The 23,516-nt window shown below is 51.8% G+C and overlaps 1 protein-coding gene across 2 annotated transcripts in view; it reads left to right on the top strand.

Annotated features, from left to right (window-relative positions):
* Positions 1-8,850: 8,850 nt before the first annotated feature.
* Positions 8,851-23,516, top strand: part of WT1 (WT1 transcription factor) — a 32,169-nt gene continuing 17,503 nt past the window's right edge. For both annotated transcript variants that reach the window (XM_009896526.2, XM_009896525.2), the window contains exons 1-4: positions 8,851-9,241; positions 13,340-13,462; positions 13,687-13,789; positions 19,646-19,723. In XM_009896526.2, coding sequence (XP_009894828.1) covers positions 8,851-9,241; positions 13,340-13,462; positions 13,687-13,789; positions 19,646-19,723 — 695 coding nt within the window. The remainder of the gene's footprint in view (positions 9,242-13,339; positions 13,463-13,686; positions 13,790-19,645; positions 19,724-23,516) is intronic.

Below are 23,516 nucleotides of genomic sequence, written 5' to 3'. Positions count from 1 at the left end.
GTCAGTCTGTGGCTTCTCTTTTGGTTAGGACTATTAAATAATAGTAAAGAAAGAAAAACCTACCTCCTCAGGGCTTGTGCATGCAAATGTGCTTACTGAGGTTATGAGACTGTTTTGTTGATGATAAGTGCCATAGATTGCAAGGTTGGATTCAGCTATCCAGAAGGTGACAATTGTGTATGCCTGTGTTTATGTCCTCATAAATCTGAGTCCAGACTTTATGTATCTGCATGGAATTGATATGGTGTTGGCATGGAGTATCTTGCAAGTGTGAAATAATCTGAAATCCTTTTTTAGCCAGAGAGGTTTTATATGACTGAACATAAACTAGTGAAATAAGGAAAATTATTACACTTGATCAATATATTCAAGGACATTCAGTCTGTGACAAAGCATACGTAGCTGTTACAAGGTGTTCATGTTACCCATACATAGAATTATTTTGTTATATATCTGGGATCTGGCTAAAGCTGACATCAGTAGTTCCTCTGAGAGAAGTTTATCTGATGAAAAATTAAGTGTGTTTTTAGCTGATGTCCAACCAATTTGCTGAACTTATTTTGACTTCTGCCTGGAGGTTCTCAGAGTAAACTGATAACTGAGAATCCAGTTGGATTTGAACTACAAGAGAAGAATGTAAAAACCCAGAGGCAGTAAAGACCACGAGGCTTCTACAAATTGGGAGGCTCAAATCATGGAGTCAGGAAAATGGGCTGCCTGACTGTTTTCCTGCTGGGTCTCTTCTGCTTGATCTTTCAGTATATTCCTTGTTTTGTAGGAGCTGCTCAAAGCAGTAGAACCCATTTGCTCAAATGCACTTAGAAACTGCAAAGGTCACTGCTGCTCAGAATAAAGCAATGAGATAAATATTGCTAAGAACTCAGTTTTGAAACTGCACACAATCCAATGTCTAACTGATTGGAACTGTGGAAGCCTTGAAGTTTGAAACAAATCACCCAGAAATGTGAGGGTTTTCCTGTAAGTTAATCCACTAATAAATAATAATAGTAAAATCTTCTTATAAGGTCTTTGAGTTATCTTCTTGTTTGAATTTAATATTTCTTATCTCATGGGGGCATGATTAACTCTGTATCAATAGGTACATAACTGGTACATTTTGAGGTATATCTCTTGTCTACCAAAGAAATATTACAAATCATTTAGATCTGGAACAGTGATCACAATGGAAGTTTCATTTGCAAAGGATTTATGGAGACCTGAAGTCAGTATTATGTTTTGAATAAATGCACCACTGACCAGTATCAGATTTCCATAGGCTTTATCTTGTTTTTTCTACGCAACTGCTCATAAAGTTTTTTAATATCTTGATTAGCATGATGGTGCTACTTGCAAATCTGTTCATAGAGCTATTAATCTCTGACAGCACAAACTAGAGAAAGGAATCACACTTACTGACTTGTTCCTTTCATTGTTTCATTTTAAAAACACATAAATAACAAGTGACAGAGTCTCTTTGTGCTTCTTTCTTTTCACCATGTTCAGTATTTCAAGCAGTTTGTCAAGACATCACAAAAGTAGGTCTCAGTTTTTATCTGAACTTTGTTGAGCCCTGCTTTCATGTAATAAGAAGGAAAAACAAGTAGTAAATGTGATCAGCCTGAGTTCATGACTCAATGGCTACAGCAAATTCTCAGTGCTTTTAATTCCTGCAGCATAGCAGTACTCAGACAAATTTAGCACAAACATACATAAAATCTGAGGGGAAATGAATCTCCTCTGTCTGATGAACAAGAAATCTGACTTGTAAGACAAGTTCAATATATGGGCTTCCTCCCTCTCCTTTCTTCCCCCACCTCTCCCTGCAAGCTTCACCTCAAACTGTTCCTGCATAGCTCACTCTCAGCATGAGCCACTGTTGATGGCAGTAGGGTCAGAAAGGACGGGTACTGAACAGTGACAGTCACAAATGTGACAACAGCAAAGCCTTGCAGTGACAAGCTGATGAGAACCATGCAGGCACCTGCAAAGCCCAGTTAGGTGGACAACATCAAGGACTTCTGTCCCTGCCTGCAGCTGATCTCTCTTGGGCTGAGGCCCTGAAGCCATGGAGTTCTCAAATGAGCATTCACCCTTGTGGCCAGAGCAGATATCCAATGCAGCAACATGTAATACACAATAGAAACACTGGGTGTAAAGCTTTGGTTTTGAAGAAAATACACTGAGTGGGAAGCCTCAGAATAAAGAACAGAGTAAAGAACTGGGAAAGCTCTTGTTTTGGTTGGAGCTGTGTTTTTGCTGCCTCTTGATTCCAGCCAACTAGATTAGAAAAATGAACTTGTTTGCCTTTTGTGTATTGCTGCAATCCACACGTATCAGTACATATGGTCCAGAGAGACAGAGACCTTGATGTAGCTGCAGTTAAATGAAAGAGTGCATATGCTCAGTTACTAATGAAGCTAAAGGGCTGTGCTGGAGGCTGAAGGTGGTGGAATCTTCCCCCAGGCTGTGGAGGAGCCATTGGCTGTGCTGTTTTAAGGGGGCTGGCAGCAGGGACTGGACGTGTTGCAATAGCTCTCCAGATCCAGCTCCGCTGCCCTCTCACATGGCAGATGACACAGAGCAGTGCTGCATAACACAACAACCATCTGCATTTCTTTGCTTACCCAAGGTCTCCAAGCACTCCACAGGTATTGCTGGAGTCCCACAGTGTTCTGGCAAAACTATTATCACCTCTTTCATTTCTCTGGAGCATGCAGAAAGTGTTGAACAGAGCCCAGGAGCTTTTCTTCTTCACCTGCTTTATGCATTAGGCACATTGTCTTCACCTCTTGTCTTCTGCAGTCTCTGAATATCCATAGGCAAATAGGATATGCTTGGCTTTCCCCACTGTGTGGTATAAGGTGTAAGTTAGACCCTGGCTGACTGAAGTCCTTAAGCACTGGTTTCAGTGGCCCACTCTTGCTCTAAAGCACCCTTAGTCAAGTGCTTACATGTGTGAATTCCTCTGAAGTGGGTAAGAATGAGAACAAAATCTTGTGGCATGGGGTTTGCCTTTTTCTAGTTGGTGTAAGACAGACCAGCCTCATTGGAGCCCCACTAGTTTTCCACTGAGGAGCACTGGTCAAGAGTGTCTTCACACAGGAGTACAAAAATGCTTTGCAAGGACAACATGAGATTTGGATTTTGCTTGTGTTTTTAAAGCATGTCTGTTCAAGAATGAAGATGAAAGATGAAAGCATGGATGGTTAACATTTCGGAAAATGTGTTCATGGCCAGTCTACTGGAAGAACAGGCAAAGGAGAATTCATCTTCTGCCCCCAACCTGTAATACGGCTAGTGACACCCAAGGCTGCTGGTGGCGTCAGTTGCAAACTGCCTCTCCTTACCCATGAGGTACCAAAAGTTCCAGTGTGTGCCACAGCTGGAGCTTTCCTGAAACTTTTGAATGCATCAGTTTGGTTTACATTTCTGCCCTATGCTCATATTCAAAGATGTTGTTCCAAAGAATTCTTCAGATCTGTGTGTGTGACAGGTATTGCCGCTGATTTGTTTCTGTGTTATTACATTTAGAGCCATTTATGCCATTGTAGTGCAATCCATGTTCTATATGAAGGGAGGAATTAATTCCTAAGATCTCAGTTGGCATACATCCATTTGTAATGTACTATGTTGTATAGTAATTTTATTGCTTTCAAACCTGTTAGGGGTAACACCAGGAACTGAACATATTACCTAAAAGCTTTTTCTCCTCCCAGTTTCTCTTGTATGTAAGCACCACATACCTCTGAAAACTCTGTATCGTAGTTTTAGCTGCTCCCTCAGTATATACCTTTGTATATCTGTCAAGTGTTAAAATGTCACCTGTGCCAGATCTGACAGATGTCACTCATGCCCAGCTTTCCATGAACGCCTCTTCACCGAGATGAGGAAGCAGGCAGAGTATGTACAGATGCTTTACAGCCATAATACGACGCAGTGATTTATACCGCACCTCGCCTTAGCAGTACGACAATATATTCAGAAGAGCCCCGGTACTGCTTCGGCCTCCATCTGAGCCCCATTCAGCACCGCTCCGGCTCTGAGGTGGGCACCACCCCGGAATTTGGTGGGGTGCGATCGGCCCGGGACGGTGCGGCTGGACGGCAGGTGCGGGGGGAGGAGCGAGCACGGTCGGCCTCGGGCTGCCCGCCGGGTTGAACGTGGGGTCAGGGCCGCCCGGCCCGGCGAGGCTGGGCCGGGTCGGGTTCATCAATTTCCCCGTTCTCAGTGCCTGCGTCCCGGCGCGGCACTAATGCGGAACAAATTGAGACATATCCTCTCCTTAATTAGATCCAGCGTTTCAAAGATTTACGGTACAATAATGGTCTTAGCCCCACCGGCCAGCCCGGCGTTCGGCGCTCCGCCGCCGTACGGCAGCCGAGGCGCTGCGGAGAGAGCCCGGGGCCGTGAGCTCGCCCGCCTCAGCGAGGTCGCCCGCCTCCGCTGCTGCTCCTCTCCCCGGTGCCGGGGCGGAGGGGCCTGCAACAGCGTGGGAGTGGGGAGTGTTCTCGCTGCCCAGAGTGGCGGGGGCTGGAGCAGGAGGAAGGGTGATGCACCGGTGCCCCGGCGTCCAGGGGTTGTCCGCCGCGCAGCCCCGCTGCGGCTGCTTTTCGAACCTCGCCGCAGTTCTCGGCGAGACCCTAGCGCCAGAGACGCCTGTGTGCTGCTCTGCTCCGCGGAGAGCCGGGGAGCGGACACACAACCTTCTCTCCATGTGCCTAAAAAAAAAAAAAAAAAAAAAAAAAAAAAAAAAAAAAAAAAAAGAGTGGTTTATTTTTTTCCCCCCTGAAAGGATAAGCAAAATGTCCTCCCCCCAGCTCCAAAGCGTGTCAGTGCCCCCGTCAGACCAGGCGGGGAAGGCCAGTCCCGCCCTGGCGGGGGCTCCCATACTATCCGGAGTGCCCGACGGAGAAACAGCGAGGAATGCCGTGATGAGTTCCTGCTCCTCTGCGCCCTGAGCTCCTGTAGATGCCTCGCAGCTTTGTTTCTGCTGGTCTTAGCACTTAAACAATCAAACTCTGATCAGCTCCCTAAGCGAAAGGAGACAGATCCCCATGAGAGCTATAAATGGTGTGAGCAGGATTGGAAGGGATAGGAATTTATCTCTGTTTAAGTCAGTCTCCCCCACCACCGAGCCGCAGCCGGATCGTTTGTAAGTTTAGGAAAGTGCAGGAAGAATTATCGGTCTCTCAATTGGTTAGGATGGCAGGGGAGGGAGCGGAACGGGAAAACGCCGGCTGGGAGGTGCTTCAGCGTTGCTCAGGTTGGAGCAGGTTCCCGAGCCCGTTTTGCCCGGGATAGAATGGGAATCCCAATAGAATAATCCTCGTCCAGGAAATATCAGTTGTTTACTCTTGTAGAGCATGCCTTCGAGCACAATCGAAAACTGAGTGTCATCGGAAATTGGAGTCGCTTTGGAATAGTGGGCAAAGCAATTACCCCTGATTGCTGCTTGGCAGAGATTGTATTGGGCTGCGTTCGGAGGGAAGACGGTAAAAAGTTCCCGACCTTCTGAGTCTGGACCCCAGCAAAGGAGATGCTGTCCCTGAACTGCCATCTCGCTGGCTATTGTTTTCAGCTGGGCACCGAGGCCCGGGCGCAGGCGCCTGGTTTGCGGGGCATAGGGTGATTTACGACTGGAATCGGAGTCGGGATCTCCGGGCAGCAGGGAAGCAGATGTCCTTTGCACGGAAGGAGCAGCTTCTCTCGGCATGCCGACGCGCTCCCAAGGGGACCTTCTGCCCCCACTCTCGGCCTGAGATAGAGACGTGCGGGACGGAGATTTTCTTCCGTCTCTAGTGTTGTCTGTAAGGGAACGGCTGTAGAAAGTGGTGCTGGCCGTTTCTCAAAAGTCCCTAGCCAGTCTCAGAATGAAGGGTCCGGGCTTCCCTCCTTCTCAGGCTGCACCTGAATGTTTCACCCGGGACATTCCCTGGACGCGCCGGCCCTACTCAGCCGGGATACCCCGGGAGAGCGCAGGTGCTGGTGCACGGTGCTGCATAGGGCTGAGCCCTGCTCTGTGGGCACCATACACGGGGAGGAAGGATGCGCTGACGGACAAAGGTTCCATCGCTGGAAAGAGCGACAGAGGCGAAGGCTTGGAAGGACTGCGGCAGTACTTCCTCCCAGGTGGAATAACGCATACCTAAGAAGTCGAGAAAACATCTTTCCCTTATAAGATTTATCAAACAAGGTTATTTCAAGGAAAACAAACAAACAAACTAACTAACACCACACACACTTGTTTGAAAAATAGTCTGCTGCGGGAAGTTTTTTTCTGTTTGCACAAAGAGAGGTCTAGTTTTCACGGGAAATTTAATACTCCGTCTGGGCTGGCCAAAGGCTCTTATCTTCGTATGGACACTGTGGATTTCAGAGCCGGGGCTGATGGGGGCCAGCGTCAGGTGTCGGTCCGTTCATAGAAATGAATAGTCCAGCAGCAGCCTCGCTCTCGGCTCTGCAGCTCTCCGCAAGAGCCCCACAAGGTCCCCGTGGGTTCAGGGTGCCTTTGGTGTGCGGGCAGCTCCGGTGCAGGAGCAAGCGGCGGGGCCGACAGGGGCAGCAAGAGCAGCGCACTCCCCGCTCCCGGCGCCGGCTGCCCTCCCAGAGTGGTTTAGCTTCGTGTGTACTCATAAAAAGCGACAGATCTTGTGAACTTCGATCTTTAATATCGGCAAAGATAATCAACAAATCTTTCGCTCTCACCGTACACATAGATTTCCGTAATAAAGATATTTACGCATTATAACATAGGGTTTTTTTAAGGGAATTCTCAGAAGATAATTTGTGAAAATTAAGGTAATTTCACTAATAACAAAACCTGACTGTTTTGGTTGTAAAGTTTAAAGAGAAAAATAAATTATACTTGGCTACTCTAATAACGACCTATTTTAATTTCCTCTGTTGCAGTGTTTACCCTTTGAATTTTAAAATATCGGTTCGAGGTTGGTGACACTTGCGGTAACCTTTACTGATGCGGGAGGAAGTACCGCAGTGTAAGTTGTAACCGGGAGGACAACGGGCTCGGTCTTTACAGCAGCAGGTAAATGGTCTTGGTGTTTCCGTTATTATTTTAGCTGGAAAGAGAGGGCGAGGCGGCGGAGGACACGGCTGAGCTCTGATGGGTGTTGCTACGGCTCCAGCAGTGGCTTCTGTGCCACGATGTGAGCAGCGGCCGGCGCAGCTGCGCAGGGGATAGGGCAGGCGGGTCGCGGTGCTCCCCCGCGTACTCCGCCTTCGCAGCTCCCTGTGGCAGTCCCGTGCGTGCTCGTAGAATCACACCACCCCACACTCTCCCGGGTAGTTCTGAAGAAAGGCAGCAGAATGCCTTTTCTGGTATTCGGTGAGCGCATCTCCCGCGGGCGAGGCTGCGGGCTCGCCTCTGCCTCGGGTCCTAGCCGGCGCCCGGCCACCGCGCGTACCGCCACGTCCCCTGGGCGCTGCCGCCCGCCCCGGGGCTTCCCGCCGGTCCCTCACTGCCGGAATCATGGCATCCCTCGCTGCCAGGGCTGACCCGAAACCCGCTGTGTCGCCTGGTAGGACTGACAAGTAAGATGCCATCGAGGGCTCTCCGGCCACCGCCTCCGGGATGCACTCTGAGGAAGGACCTGCTGGCTGGGGAAAGAAGAGAGTCCAGGGCTTCTCAGGAACAGTGCCAAGTCAATCTTCCAAAAGCAAGTTACTTATGGCGCTGCAATCCTCCCCCACCTGCCCAGCCATGTCCTTCCCTCTCACACACGGGCAGGTCAGAGAGACGGAGTTGGGACCTGTCATGCGCCAGCCTCGGTCCCCTTGCAAAGGGGACTCAGCCCTCTCCTCCCCAACGGAGCCCCCGGTACCCTGGCACGGCTAGCTCTGAGCAACGTGCCGCGGCCCGGTGTCCGGGACTGGGAGCACCCACTGTGGGGAGACGGGGACTCGGGCAGGCAGCTCGCAGCTCACAGAAGATGAGGGAGATGCGGATTCCTCCCATAGCGGGAGAGGCACCTGGAAAGGCGCTTTCCCTTCTCAGGTTCGCCCGCCCCGGGCTGTGTCACTTCCCCCCATTCCTGCAAGGGCGGAGGCTTCTCAGTGAGGTCCCCAGGGCCTGCGACCCCACCGCCCTCGGGAGTCCCCACGGACACGCACGGGACTGGCGGAGGAAGTCGTCCAGCACGTACTTACTGGCCACCTGGATCCCTCTAATAGGCTCGCAAGTCTCTCCTAAAGCGAAGGGATGTTATGGTGAGATTTAGTGGCGCTTGCACCAGAAGTGGGGTGGGAGTGATGTGTAGGGGAGATATATTCTCCCACAGTAACCTCTCCCCCTTCATACCCGGCTCTCCTCGTCCACCCCTTCCCCCCCCCGCGTGTCTGGTCCGGCTGGGTTCAGCGGAGCGGGCTGTGGGCAGCCCCTCGGCGGAGCCTGTGTGAATGGAGGATCGGCGTGGCTGGCTCCTCCTCCCCTGCAAGCGCCTCTATTTGAGCTTTGCAAAGTTGAGGGTGAGCAGGCATCCGAGGTGAGGCGTACGAGGCAGTTGTGCCCCCCGAGTACGGACAGACGGACACACGCACAGACGCAGGCACACCCTGCCCTGCCCTGCCGTACCGTGCCCTGCCCTGCGAGCGGGTGCAAACCCGGAGGCGATCCTGGAGAACAACCTTTCCCTGTCGCTGTTGCCAGCTCCCGCAGGGCTGGACCCGGGGAGCTGCGTCGCGGAGCAAACTTCCCCCAAAGGGCTGAGCTCGCCAGCCTGGTGCCTGCAGCCGGAGCCGGCCTCCGGCTTGGCGGGCAGGGGCCAGGTATCCTGGAACAAGTGCGGCCCGGGAGGAGACTGGCTGCCCGGCGGCAGGCAGAAGGTCTGCGAGCAAATGGGTTCCGATGTCCGAGACCTCAACGCTCTGCTGCCCTCCGTGCCCTCCCTGCCGGGCAACAGCAACTGTACCATGCCGGTGAGCAGCGCAGCGCAGTGGGCTCCCGTTCTGGACTTCCCTCCGGGGGCCTCCTACGGCTCTCTGGGGCCACACTCCTTCATCAAGCAGGAGCCCAGCTGGAACGGGTCGGACCCGCACGAGGAGCAGTACCTGAGCGCCTTCACCGTCCACTTCTCCGGCCAGTTCACCGGCACTGCAGGGGCTTGCCGCTATGGGCCCTTCGGCGCCCCGCCGCCCAGCCAGCCGCCCTCCGGCCAGGCTCGGATGTTCCCTAACGGGCCCTACTTGCCCAACTGCTTGGAGAGCCAGCAAGCGATCCGCAACCAGGGTAAGAGCGGCACTGACAGGAACCCCGGGCTCGGAGGTGCGGCCCCCGAGGGCGCCCGCTTATCCTCGCCGGGCCGCGCTCGGTGTAAACACCGAGCCCAGCCTTTCCCCGCGGCAGCCGGGCAGGGGTAGGAAAGCCATCCCTTCTGTGCCTCTTTGCCCTCTTCGCAAGTCAGCCACGTAGCTCCGGGGAGTTTTAGGAGCCACCAGCTGCTCGCCCCCACCACTCTTGCGGGGCAGCAGGCTGCGGCGGACGGCTCTCCCAGTCGGGCTGGAGCCCACACGGCCCCTTCCCGTCGCTGAGCGGCCTCTCGCTTCCAAAGGTTTATTCGGGCTGGGGACGGCGCAGGACCTGGAACGGAGATGGGAACGGTGCCCCGAGACATTTCTCTCTGCAAATCTGGGGGAAGCGGGGGAGTGTGTGGGAGGGTGTGTGTGTGTGTGTGTGTGTGTGTGTTACCTCCAAACCTCCTCCTAAATCCGAAAACCGCTGTCCCCATGCCAGTGTTTTCCTAGCCCCTTCTATTAACCTCGGGAGTGCTGAATGCCCCCAGGTCGGGACACACAAACAGGGCCGCCACACAGTATATTTTCAGCATCTCCGTGACCGGGACAGGCTGCGGTTTGCACAGCACTGAGAAATTTGCGTGGGCTGCACGGCAGGGCGATGGATTATCCCCTGCGTGTGGCACCGGGATCATCATCTAATCGTTTTTCTTCCAGTGGCTGCAGTATAAACATCTGCTGGCTCAAACGCGAGGAGGAAGGGAGAGGGGGCGAGATTGCGGAGCGCTTGCCCAAGAGCTTTCGGGTCTTATTCTTCCTCCTTCAGCCTGCCCCGTGTTGTCGAACTCCTGCTCCGCACTCCCTGGTCCCGAGCGAAGCGCCGGGGGGGTTCTGGCCGAGGCGGGTCGGGCAGTCAGAGGCTACGCGGCCCAGAAGGAACGGGACGACTCGCCGGGGTCTTGCCGCTTATGTCGCAGGGTTCTCTGCACCCACCCACCCGGCCTTGCTGTGCACTGCAGGGGCAACCACGCACCCACAGAGAGGGACTGGGGGCGAGTGGAGTACTGGGGCGTTTCCGGCTGGCGAAGGCAGAGGCCAGAGCGAAGCCGGACGGGCTCGCTCTGTTCTAGTCGTGAGGGGTGGCCCGAGGCCGGTAAGGCGTCCCGGAGCGACGTTTATAGCGAGGGGAGGCGATGGGTGTAGGGGAAGTGGTTGTTCAGCAGCGGGGCCGCGCACAGGCCCTGTCTTGGCAACGCCGGGTCGCGGTCCCAGTGCCGTCGCTCTGCTGTCTTTGTCTCCCGGCTGCTGTCCTCCCAGCGCCGGTCTCTAACTTCGGAAGCCGTGGAGCCAGGGGCCTGAGCCAGGCCGCCGAGCCCGGATGGGAAAGGTGGACGGCGTCGCTGAAGCTCCGGGAGAGGCCAGGGACCTCTGCCGAGGATATTTTTTAGACATTTGCAATAATTCTAGACATTAAAAAAGATTTGTGATCACTAGGCCCAAAGAGTGACGAGAAGGTAGAGAGGAAGGTGAGGAAAATAAACTCGGCCCTGGGTGGGCAAAGAACAAAATAGCTGCGACCCCGCGTCACCCTGTAGTCTAAGCTTAACTTTCCCGGAAAGAAACAGAGCCTTTACTGCGCCAAAGCACAGAGTCCGCGCTGGGCTTTGCTTGCCTTGCGGGCGGTACCACCAGCGCTGCACACACCTGCGCCTACTCGAGGGTCCGCAGCTCTACACCGGCCCGGTCCCGGGTGCATCGAGACCCTTCAAGGGCTTGGAGGAAGGCACCGTCTTGGGGAGCCGCGACACGGCTCACGCGTTCCGCCAGGCTGAGCAGCCGCTCCGGGGCGGAGGTGGGAGGGGGTGTTGTTCCCTCAGCTGGGGGCTGCATCCCCGCACGGATGGCACTGGGGTTTAGTCGCAACTGGTTTCGCGGCACATAGCGAGCTCCTTCGGTAAGGATTTCGGCAAAGAGTGTTTGCTTTTATTTTTTTGGTGGATGGATAAAATGTTCTTGCTTTGGCTTTCCTCAGGGTCGAACTACTTTCCCTCCCCCCCGCCCCCCCAGTCTGATTCCTCCGACCGTGGGAAAGACGCTACCTTGGCTCTGTGATGACATCTTTGCCAAGTCTGGGATGGGGGGGTTAAAGAACTAAGGCTTTGAAACCTCTGCCCAATTTTCCTCTTCTCATTCGCCTGTCTTTTTCATGCAGCTGGGCTCCTCCAACAACTGGATGCCTCCAGCGGGCCCCGTTCTCCAGCAGATGTACAACTTTCAATTATTTTCAGCACATTTTAATCAGACCTGGCTCTGATAACGCCCTAATTAAAGAGACCTCACTATCGGCATCTCGGTTCAGAACTCAACTTTCTTATCACATTCCTGAAGCTTTGGGTCAGGCAACACCGGAAAATGCGGCCAAAACCGCGTTCTGCTCCGAGCTGAGTTTTGAAGGTCACCGAAAGTCTACGCCTGGCCAAAAGTAACGTAGAAAGTGTCAGTGTTTTCTGAAAGTTAAAATAAGAGGCAGAGAGAAATGGGGAAAAGGGAGTTGAAGGCTGAACCTCTACTCCGAGGGCCGAGGGAGGAGACAAGGAGCGAGGAACAGCTGTGGGATGGGAGCCCGTAAGGTACTGGCTTGTCATCGCTGCTCGGATCGCCGCGAAAGGAGCTCTGCTCCTGGGGCAAAGAGGATGTGAGAGAGATTTAGCCGGGCACACACCAGTTCCACTTACATCTCAGGGCTGTCTCCGGGCCGGTTTAAAATCATTGCGAAGGTGAAAGTTTCAGTCTTCTGGATTTTTTCCCCCTTTCCCAGTGCTCCCTTAATTTTTCTCGCGAAACCCTGTAGGTTCATGAAGTCCTCTAATGTCACTGGATCCAGACCGTGTGCAGAGAAAACAAAAGGGAGAAACAACTATCGGATTGCTTTGTTGCTCTCGCCCGTTTTATTTTGTCTGAACCCCACGATGGTTTTCTTCCGGCAGTGGTGAGCTGAGATCTGTACAGCACCGAACAGCCGGCACCGACAGGAACAGAGAGCCTGGAAATAGACCCGAATATTCCCTGTCCATTAGCAAAATCATCCCCCCCAGTCACATGCCACATCCAGAGAGGGGTGTGGAGGATGCCCGTGCTGGAATTAGCGGGTTAAGAGAGAGGGGTGTGAAGGAGGGAGGGAGTGCTCGTCGTCGCTTTAGTTTCTTTTCCCAGCCCTCGTCGGACTTTTTGTTTTGTTTTGTTTTTGTTTTTGTTTTTTTGGAAGAGTGACTCTCGGGGAGCATGGTTCTCGGGGTAAATGCTGATGAGCCGAGAAGCCTCTGAGATAATATTACTTTGTAATTACTTTTTTAGCTGAAGTTGTTTAGCCAGCTCCAAGTCATTAATGAAAGTTGGTGTCCAAGCACCTGATTTACGATTTGGTGTCGGCCCAGGGTCAGCAGAGGTGCTCTCTTTCCATCTGAATCTGCTCGCTGTAGGAAACAAAATAGGCTGTTTATTATTTTGGAGAGCAATTTTCGCTGAAAGGAGGAGTTTTATTTTTTCATTCCGCCTCTTTATTGCAGACTCTTCAGAAAGCTGCTCTAAAAAAAAAAAAAAGAGAGAAAAAAAGAATGAAAGATTAAAGGGTAACTTCTAAACTGGAGACGGCAGAGGAGTACACTGAACAGATGGGAATCTTCCTCTTTAATATGAGCAACAATTAATGAAAACATCCTTTTTATTACTGAAGCCGATCTGTTCTCTTTAAGCACGAACGAGACTTCCGACTTTCCGCCTTCGGAACGGGCTGCCCGGCTCGCTTCTCCGCGGCCCGAGAGGGTTCCGAGGGGGTTCCACCGCCCCCGCAGCCTTACGAAAGGCGTGTCCTGGGCAGAGGGGTGCTGCGAGACAGTGAACGGTGGGGCACAGCCTCTGTGTGTCCTTTTTGCGTTTCAGCAGCCCGCGGCGTGCCGTCGGGCGTTGAGAACCTGCGGCACACTGCCGGGCGTGTGCTCCTCTCGCTCGACGCTTGTCTGGAGAGGCGTCGCGGGGAGCTGGCGGCCGAGAGGGCTCAAAGCTCCTCCTAACCCCGCTGTGGTCTCTTCGGCAGGTTACAGCACCGTGGCGTTTGACGGGACCCCGAGCTATGGCCACACGCCGTCCCACCACGCTGCTCAGTTTACAAACCACTCCTTCAAACACGAGGACCCCATCAGCCAGCAATCCTCGCTAGGTAATTGCAGCCTCCGCGGGGTTCAGACTTCACTCCCGGCCTGGGGGCTCGTTTCAAAGGGAGTGACTCCGGAGTCGCGCCTCTGCACCCCCCCCGCAGGGCTCTCATGGAGCTAGAGCTGCCCAAACGCTGGAGGACAAGGCCCTGGAGCCCCCTCTACAGCGTAGGGCGAGGGAGAACGGTGGGTCGTCGCAGAGGTTAATATTTTGCCGTTTTCTCCGCAGGGGATCAGCAGTACTCGGTACCTCCTCCGGTGTACGGCTGTCACACACCCACCGACAGTTGCACGGGCAGCCAGGCCCTGCTCCTCCGGACTCCCTACAACAGGTACCTCTGCCGGCAGCGAGCTTCGTTTTGCCTCTTTTGCGCGGGTCTTTGAACAGCGTGGTGGGAGAGCCCACGTCCGAGCAAACAGCTTTCTCCTTTCTGACAGGAAATAGATTTATTTTTCCTTTATCAGGAAAAAAAAAATGAAAGAAAGAGAAAGAAAGAAAGAAAGAAAGAAAGAAAGAAGGTTTCACATGTAAACAAATAACAACCAAAAAAAAAAACCAAAACCACAACGAAACAAAACAAAGCCACAAAGAAAGAGCACTCCCCCATCCACCAAACAAAATAAACAAACAAAACCCACGACGCGCCCTCTACCCCAGGCCTCGCAGCGTTTCATCGCTGCGTTTCCTAAGAAGCCTCACCCTCCCGAGCCTTTGCGGGGGTCGCCGCTGGCCGAGCACCCCCGACAGGGCTCCGGCACAGTGCTGCCTGATCGGGGAACCGCTCTCCAGCGGCGCCCGGTGTCTGCTACCGCTGCGGAGCGAGAGCCCGCTTGTCCCGGAGACCGCGGGTGCTAAGGATGTAGGGTTTGGCTGCAGGGCTCCGCCGCGGAGCCCGGTCCAAATCGTGCTCCTGAGCATCCTGGTCCTCCTCTGCTGCATCTCAGGCTGCAGGCCCCAGTGACAAGATCCGACGTCCAAGGAGCCCAGCCGCCCTTCCCGAAGGCCGGAAAGGTGTAGGAGTGCTCGCTGGTGAGCAGCAGCGATGGACAGAGTGTGGTATAAGCAATTAAAACTCAACTCTGTCCAGGGGCTTCGTCTTGCAAAACCAAGAGCCCTCCCAAAGGCTCCTCGGAATGACGGAGACTGGCCTGCAGGGAGGTTATTTATTGAAAACGGGGCAATAAACCCCCGGATAAATAAATCGGATTTCCTCGCTGGGAGAAAGGTGCGTCTGGAGCTCGGCTGCAAGCACAACTCTCTGCCAACAGATTGAGCCATTGCAAGCGCGGCTTCCCTTTTGCTTCGGTCTGGCATGGGGGCTGGGCACGTCTCTTGCAGTTTTACAATGTGTTTAGTGAGCAAAGAAGTTCCCCAAAATTTATTCTTCAACTTTTTGTGAACTTGGAGCCTGTCCCATGTCTTGGAGTTGCTAAGTAACTCTCGCACACAAAACAATATGCTTGGTGAAGGAAGCCGTGCGGCTCCTCTTGTAGGCCAGTTATATCATTCCTGATTAATCAACACTGGACATGGGACAACAAAATTCTGTCACTTCCAGAAGCCACTTCGCTAATGAACGTGAGTTGACGTCAAGGGAAGGAGGGAATGAGGTAATGAAGGAAGGAAAGAAGCCTATCCAGAGAGATTAGCTTGCAGAATAATTGGCGGGGTGAAGTCCTTCGCTGAAGTGACAGAGATTGCTCGCCTTGCAGGGAAATCTATAAATATGAGTTGTAGGGAGGCTTGAGGAGGGCAGTTCCGAGCCACCACGGTCAGCTGCCACTCTCCCCGGCCTCGCCGCCCGCCGGGGCTTGCTTCTTTCCCCCATGCCCTGCTCCCGTGTCGGAGTTCCCTGCACCGCGGGCGCTCCCTGCCGCGGAGCCTGTTTGTCCCTTTTGTGCAGCGACCGCGATCCTGGGAGGTGTGATTCCAATAGGAATCCATTGCTTAGGACGAGAACTCTCTGCTCCACGTGCCTCCGCCGAGAGATGCCGGGGTGGGGGGGGCGGGGCGCCGAGCACAACCTGGCGTCGCCCGAACACAGCCACCCTCCACCCAGCGCTGCGGGCCCCGACCCCGGCGCTAGTGGGCAGCGCTGGGGGGACGATTTCTTGCCAACCTTAGCTTTAGTCCTGCTCTGCTCCCAGGGAGGTTTACTGCTTACTTCAGTAGGCTAAGGGGTTAAGTCCTTAAACCTCACTCAAGCCAATACTGATGCGTGGGAGTGCGAGTCAGGGCAGAAGCTATCCCATGCCGAGGGCCGCTCCAGTTGCACGAAGCCTATTCCAACACCTGAGCCTAAACAGGTGGGTGAGCTCGGCGCGGCCTTCCCATGTCCCCTCCTGCCCATGTCCAAAAGCATCTGGATAAAAACGATGTTTCTCCTACACAAGTGTTCTTTCTAGAAAGTGTTGTCATGAAATTGTGTAACTAGTTATGGTGCAAAATCTGGCGTGCCTCAACCACATTTCCAAAGGCCTGAAGACTTCCTGCACTGTCCCAGCCAGTTTTCATACCCAGATAATCGGGCGGAATCTGTATTGCTAGTTTTGTTAAACCAGCATTAATCTCGTACCTTCCTTTCGAAGATTCCTTTTGCTTTTCGCGGTTCGGGGCAAGTTTGGCAGCTCAGCTTTGACATCTGTTGCCGCACATGAGCTGCGGGAGTGTCAGGGACGTGGCATTCAGGCTGTCCGCGGCCATGTCTGCTGCGCGCTTCGTGCACCCAGCATCACCACCGTTGCGCGGGGCGCGCAGGGGGTGGTCTCGTCCCCACCTTGACGGGGTCCATTGCACTGGCTGCGGACAGCAGGCGCTCCCGTTCGCCTGTAGCAGTGGAGAGGGGGCAGTGTAGCAGGAGGAACCGAGCTCGGGAATGGGACGCGCCCGTGAGGTGGGACGGCTGGTGCTTGCCCGGCACCGCCTTTCCTTCACGCCTCCCCCAGGACACTCGAGTAGCACAAGGGCGTCGCGTTCCCTCGCCCACTCTCCCGGGCAAGGCTTCGAGTCCGTCCAGCCTTGCACCCACAAGAAAGCATTTGCGAGGAAACGCAGGAGTGAACCGCCTCCACCTGATGCTCTCTTGTCCCTCCCCGCCATCTCACCAGCTAGGTATAAGAGGCCGCAAGAAGCCGCTCTCGGCTTCCCTGCTCTGTCCTTCAGCCTGGCACGGCCGCTGCTGTGGGGGGTGCTGGGGCGGACCTGGGGCTGAGGAGCGTTCCCTTCCCTCCAGTACCAAGGCAAAACAGTCAGGAAGGCGACAGCTTGCAAGAAATGGTCAAAAGATCATAATTCTTCTACTGGAAGCAAAAGTATCTCTGAAATCTCTCGCCTCGACAACTACTTGCTCTGTGTTTGCAGCGCAGCTTGCTCCTCTGCCAAGGAATACTGCGCCTGTTGTTGATAGCTGGACATGGATGACAAACCCGCACAGATTGCAAGTGTGCTTTAGATGACTAGCATTTGTGGGTCCATTAAAATGGTGATGTGAACTTTTCTACCTCGCACTGTTTAATGTAGTAAACATGCTCGATGTTGAAAATTTACTGTGAGTCACACTTACAAGGACTTTAAAAGTGGAGGAGTCTCGGTTCAGATTATAGCTCTTTCTGTGCAGAGGTCAAGAACTCGGTAATACTGCAATGCAGGCCAAAACAAACTCTATATGATCTACTACTGGCTTCCTTTTAAGTTCCCTTTTTGCTCAACGTTGACTTCCTTTTATTCCACTCCAACTTACATTAATCCCCGCTGTAGAAACGTTCCCCCTCTTCCTCTCGTTTCTCTTTAAAAGCATCTCTGTAATGAAAATAAGTTATTTTTAGTGTCGTCTTTGTGGCCGTTTGGAGGGCCAAGGATTCTGATTGGAATCAGTGCAGGCACATCCCCAGAGACCCCGCTTTCCTTCTCATCATTCAAACCTCGTCCAAAGGCGAGGTTTGAAGAGGAGCCGTTAATTCCATGAGATCACCTCATGGTACTGTCGATAACAAACCATGGCGAGGCGTAAATGGAGTCTCAGATGTCCTATTCTCTCACATGTCAGATACGAGATGTTCAGTCCTATGTCGATGCCCGGTGCCCCCCGGGCAAATGGCGGCCAGCGAGGCCGTTCCTGCCTCTGGGTTTACCGGAGGTGCCCACCTGCCTCTCGGCCTTGGGCCGCTTTCACACGGTTTGGCCAAATCTTGGGCAGCCCCGGGTTTTTCTAGATGTACACCTCGCAGGGTCGTGGGCTCAGCGTCTCCACAGGAAAGAAATTTCTCTCCTTGTCCACTTCTGGCAGCAGAGATCACAAAGACCCCTCTGCATCCGGTGTGGGGGTGCCCCTCCATGGGCACCCAGTGCTGGGACTTAGGCCACCCGGGGGCGTGCCGAGATACCGTAGTGTAGTGGGGTGGCATAGGGTGCCGAGTCGGGGAGCCGAGTTGGGGCTCCCGCGGCACTCACTCCTCTGGCAGCAAGAGTGGGGTTTGGCTTTGCCTCTTCTCCCAGGACTACACAGGACGCCCAGCCTGCTCGAAAGCCACAAACTGAAGCCAGCTCGGGCTCAACCATTAAGCCCTTGTCTGAGCTGCAAACCCAGGAGCGAAGCGCGGCCGTAAATCGGGGAGGGCAGGAGGGAGCTTCAGACGGGGAGGCGAAGATGGTGAGCTGGACGTTGCGCTGGTTTCGAAGCAGTTTGTTTTGGACACTGTCACCCAAAGGCGGCACGCAATACAGTGGCTGCGAGCTAGTGACAAGATGAATAAGTGTATTGCTTTATGAAAAAGCAAAGGAGGGGAAAAAGTGGATATCGTGGGGGAGGTTCTTATAAATGAACTGTCAAGCGAAAGAAAGTTAAAGGGAAATCTCCTGCTGTAAATGCATCGGGCGGGCACTTCTAATAAAAATCAGGGTCCTGGAGGAATTAATTACAGCAGCATTACAGGAAGAATTCGTGGAATTGCAAAACGTAGTTGGCACAGACCAGTACGGACTGCTATTGCAAATGGGGAAGCTGCAGGAGAGTTTAACAATTCCTGAGCTGATATGCAGGACATTGTAGTAGCATAATAGCAGTTCAGACACACTAATGAATAATAGTGTCCAGTGATACTGACAAATGGTATTACGCATACTTCAGGATTGAAGTCACTTAATTTGTTTTTATATGCAAAAGCTTCCCACTGGAATCGAACTTTTTTAGGTCGCTTCTACCTGCCACGAAGGAAAAATGTAAGAACAAAAAAATACCCTCATCTAATAACAGGCTGATACCAATTCACCGCGTCGAGTGACGTCCAGCGAGTTTAGGTGTAATTAATCATGGGGAAACTCTCGTTCATTGTGAGCGGCTGTCCGCCGGCATCAATAACGGACCCGGCTGAGGGCCCCGGCAGCTGCGCGCTGTGGAGAGCTCGGAGCTGAGGAGCCCCCGCAGTCTGCTCCGGGGCGGGGGGCGCAGCGGCACCTTTTGGGCTTTGCAGCATGACAGGGGAAACCCTGCCGGGCTAGCGGCTCCGCGGCTGCAGCGGCTGCGGGATCGCCACTGCCCGCTGCATCCCACAGTCGTCCACCGCAACCACGCTGCCCGGGTTTGCCGCTTCTGAGTAGAAAGCAGTGGTCGGGAAGCCACGGTCTGCAGCAGCCCCCCGAGCTGGCTTCGGTGCGTACTGGCGGGGAAAGAGCGTGTTCCAGCGGTGAGCTTCGCTTATCGCTCAGCCACTCCATTTTTCTCCCGCTTGTCAAGCCCCTCTATGTAGCCACATCCATCATTAGCCACGATAGCTGCTGCACTCCATTCACTGCGTGGTCTCTCGCCCTCCTAGTTAGAACAGTTAACAGATTTGCCTTTTAAAAACAAATAACCTGCTTCGTTAGTCCCCGGCAGCCCATATTCGTTTCATCGATTTCAACGTGTCAGTATCGGATATTGCTTTTCTATATGGAAAATGTTTTATGTCCACACTTCTAGCTATTAACAAATGGTCAGGCTTGTAGAATGAAATGTACTTTTCAATACACTCCCTGTTATTTTATTTTCTTTAAAATAATATTTCATTATACATTGATACAATTGATTATATAAAACAAACGAATTTTCTACTGCTACATACTTAAACAAGGAAACTGTTGCCGTCTTGGCATATCGATTTTAATTTGATCTTTGTAATTTTAGTTCTAATTCTACCTGTTTTCACAACAGTGACAATTTATACCAAATGACCTCACAGCTTGAGTGCATGACATGGAATCAAATGAACTTGGGATCCACGCTGAAGGGGTAAGACGCTTTGTTCTTTTATAATCTTCTGTCCTAGCTAACTTTATCTTGTATTTTACGAGGCGAATCTGGTCACTACCAGGAGTAAACGCTGGTACAGCGGCTCACCTTCTGGCTGTAGTTTACGGGTATATTGACAACATATGCTGAGCTAAGCACTCGGGCGCTGCCCAGGTCAGACTCATCGGGTGAAGCAGCAGGTAGTGAAAGGCGCAGCTCCCCGGGGCAGGCTACAGCCCCTGCTCTGCCGCCCGGAGCTACACCTCAACCGAGGGCAGTGCTGCCGGGCCGAGGCCCCGCTGCTGAGGAGGCAGCGGCGGCTCCTCCACGCTCTCCCCGAGCTGTCGCCCTTTCCTACCATCCTTCTTTCCTTTCCCTCCCTTCGCCGGGCCTTGCGTCCTGTGTCCCGGCCCCGCCGCCTCCCGGCTTCCTTCCTCCTGACCATTGTCGCCCTCCCACCTGCCGGGAAGAGGCTCCAGCCCGCCTCCCCCGCGGGGCTTCCTGCGGCTGGGCGGGCAGGAAGGCCCCGAGGCGCCGCGGGGCCCCGCCGGGGTGGCGGCCTCCTGGGGGGGACACGGAGCTCCGGCCCCAGCCGGGCAGCCCCAGCCCGCACCCGGCCTCCAGCTCCCGGCCCCTGGGCTGAGGGAAGGACGCCGAGGAAGGACAGGGAGAAGGAGGGAGCAAGGCAGTGGGAAGCACACGGTGCTGTGGGTTGGTTGTCCTCTGACGCACCTAGTGAGTGTCAGATGGAGACCCAATAGGTTGGTACAATGCTGTATCTTTGCCTTGTGTCACCTGTGACTACTAGCATGAGTGAAAGAGGCACCTTTTGATCTTGGCCAAGATAAAGCCAAAGATTGCCTGCTCTACTCTGGGTAGATAATCGGTTATGAAGGCTTCCCTACTGAAGGTAGGTACCACCAACTTGCTTTGGGATGTTCTCAGTGTGCAGTCTCGAGTGAAGAACAGAAGTCCCCACACAGATCTATGTTTTCACGTAGTTTTCCATAAATGTGAAAATCTTGTTCAAGATGGACTTGGTGCTGTGGCATGATAAAGGAAAAAAACGTTATGGGTCTGTTATTAGCTCATTCACAAATGGCGTTTGAAGGTCAGAAGAAGACAGTAGCATAGTAAACTATCTGTATTGAGATGAACATGGAGCTCTCTTGTGGTTAGGGAAGATTCCCAAATCCTACAGTTGCATACAGTTGAGTGTCTTTGCTACTGGTCCTCTCTTTTAAGAGGTTATTTCCTACTTTTTAATATAATTTTTTATAAGTGTTTTTGATTTCCTCTTTAATCTGTACCCTGTAAAGATCACTAATTGCAATATTAGACACTGTTTTGTCTCTTCTGAAGAAAATATCCTGCGAAATAGAGAAACACATCAACCTTGACCAAGGTCCAAGTTATTAAAGCAAGGAAGAGGTTATTCTTTGGGGATCTCAGCGAGAAAAAGAAAAAAAACCCACACAACAAACCCAACACAATAGAAATATTAAAAGAGTACTGAACAAAATAAATGGCTTCTTACTTCTCCAGAAGTCAGACTGTTAGCAGTATAAAGTATGTGACCTAAGATGCATGAAAGGAGGGGGGTGGGAAATGAAGAAATCAAGATGAATGATCTATGGTAAAACAAAGCTGAAAGTTTTGGTATAGGCCAAGATTGTAGAATCTGTGGAAAATCAGTGCTAGACATAGCCTCATCACTGGTAATATGAGCCAAAAGAGTTATCTGTCTTTTCTGGCTGAGAGTTACAATACACAGTACCTCCAATCTCGGTTGCCATGAACATAAGGTATTCTTCCCAAGATTTACATCTTTAAAATATATGAACTGTTCATAAGTGATTCCCAGGCGTTTAGTATTTCAGATGCTTTTCTCAATCTTGTAGTTGTAATGTAAAAATGTTGGAATCAATCTTTCTGCTGAAATATAGAGCTTCTAGATTATGTCTGATGATGACAGTTCTTGTTTAGCTCCCTTCCTTGAGTTCTCCCCAGCACTTCTTCCTGGCTTTGATAAAACTTTTGCACATTGTAAGCAGGAAGAAAACATTACCAGTAAGTTCTGCAAATTGTTAGAGAACTCCACAGTTATATAAAACTTATGGGCCATACCCTTTGTACTTGACAGCAGACCAGTTCAATAGCTTGCTTTCTAGGCTCATGTTCAGCATAAGTTTAACATCTTGAAATGAAGCTGTTGCTGTCCATTTCACATAGAGTTAGTTAGCAACTTCTATGCTGAAGTTATCTATCTGTTCATCTGAGAAATTTCTGGTTTTAGCTGTTTAGTGTCTTGCCAATATTTGGTTGATCAGCTCCAGAATCTCCTCACTCCAGATTAAAAGTTTGACATTTGGCAGGGAGTACTGTCAGGTGGCCAAAGCTATGTCCCTTTCTCTCACTGTAAAGATCATTCCTATTGAATTGCAACCTTATGAACAGTCCTGTTTGTGCGTGATCAGAAAAGCCTGGCTTATAAACTATGAAGTGATTTTATCTGCTCCAAGCCTATGGCTTTAAGGCCTTAGAAGACTTCTTTCCTGAATGTTTTTTCTGCCCTGGTTATTTTAATGTCAGATATTGGAACTGTGGGCAAGATTGTTTGTCTTGGTGGGTTTTACTCTTTGAGTGCTTTCAGTAGGCCTGAGTGACAAGCGGAGGTGTGCAGCTGAAGGTATGGAATGAAGTGCCTGGTGAGCCATTGCTAAATAGTGGAGAGAGACACATAAAGTCAGCAGAGATGTCTTCTGACAGAATGTGACAACATGACAGAGTGGCAGGGCAAGGTGAAAGAGGTGTAAATGGGGAAGCAGATAGAAGAGGCTACAGCCATGAATTCTAGATGTTTCCACTTGTGGCAAGCCAAAAGGAGGTCTGAAGGCCCAAATGAGCTTTTCTCTGCATGGAGTTGTCCCTATAGAAGACAACCTGCTACACATACCGTAGGGTCCAAGCGAGTTGAATATGTATTGTAGAGTTTTGCTTAGGTTCTGAACACCAAAAGTTGAGTTCCAGCTGTGCTTACAACTTGTGTGAGGGAAGAACAGTGACTTGTGAGCTAGTGCCTTCATTATGTGTTGTCAGTTTGTCCAGGGACTTCTCTGTCACCTTCTGAACTTCGGGTAGGTAAGAGGGAAGGCTGGCTTATGGTCTGTGAGAGCTGTCACACAAACCAGCAGTTTCAAGGATCCAAAAGGAAAGCTTCATGGTTAGGGCACTGAACATCGCGGTGGGACTGGATTTTATCTCTTCAGACTGTTTGCTGATGGTTTGTTCCTTGTTTTGTGGTAGTTTGTTTGGAGCAGTTGAGATCAGATGTATACTGTTGCAGGGAAATTGAATGCTTTGCTTATTACCCTGAGAAATCAGCTCCCAAACATCTCAGAATGGATGTCCTGCATTAGTGGACACCTTTTCCTTCACTTTCTGTCCTTAATTTTTTTTTTGGTGTTGCTTTCTCATTTGTCCAATGTGGAAAATACTGCTTCCCTTGATGGTGGTGTTGTAGAGGTAGACTTCATGACTAAAAGCTTCTCCTTGATATTTTGATGAGCTCTATATAAAAGTGACATGGAAATAACTTATACCAAGCAGGAAGTGATATGGCAGAGCACATAAGAAGTGTAGCCATATACCCAACAACAGCAATGTTGCTCAGTTATCTCTTCAGCTGCAGTTAAATGTTTTGATCCATATTTCCAACAATCATTTGAGATCAAGTGTATAGCCAGAAAAACCCTTTTGGTTTTACTTGAGTATTAAATAGTCAGCATGTTCC

Source organism: Dryobates pubescens, chromosome 22 (genome assembly GCF_014839835.1).
Source record: "Dryobates pubescens isolate bDryPub1 chromosome 22, bDryPub1.pri, whole genome shotgun sequence".
NCBI lineage: Eukaryota > Metazoa > Chordata > Aves > Piciformes > Picidae > Dryobates > Dryobates pubescens.
The sequence above is the reverse complement of the archived record's forward strand: the minus strand, read 5'-3'. Positions and strand labels throughout refer to the sequence as shown.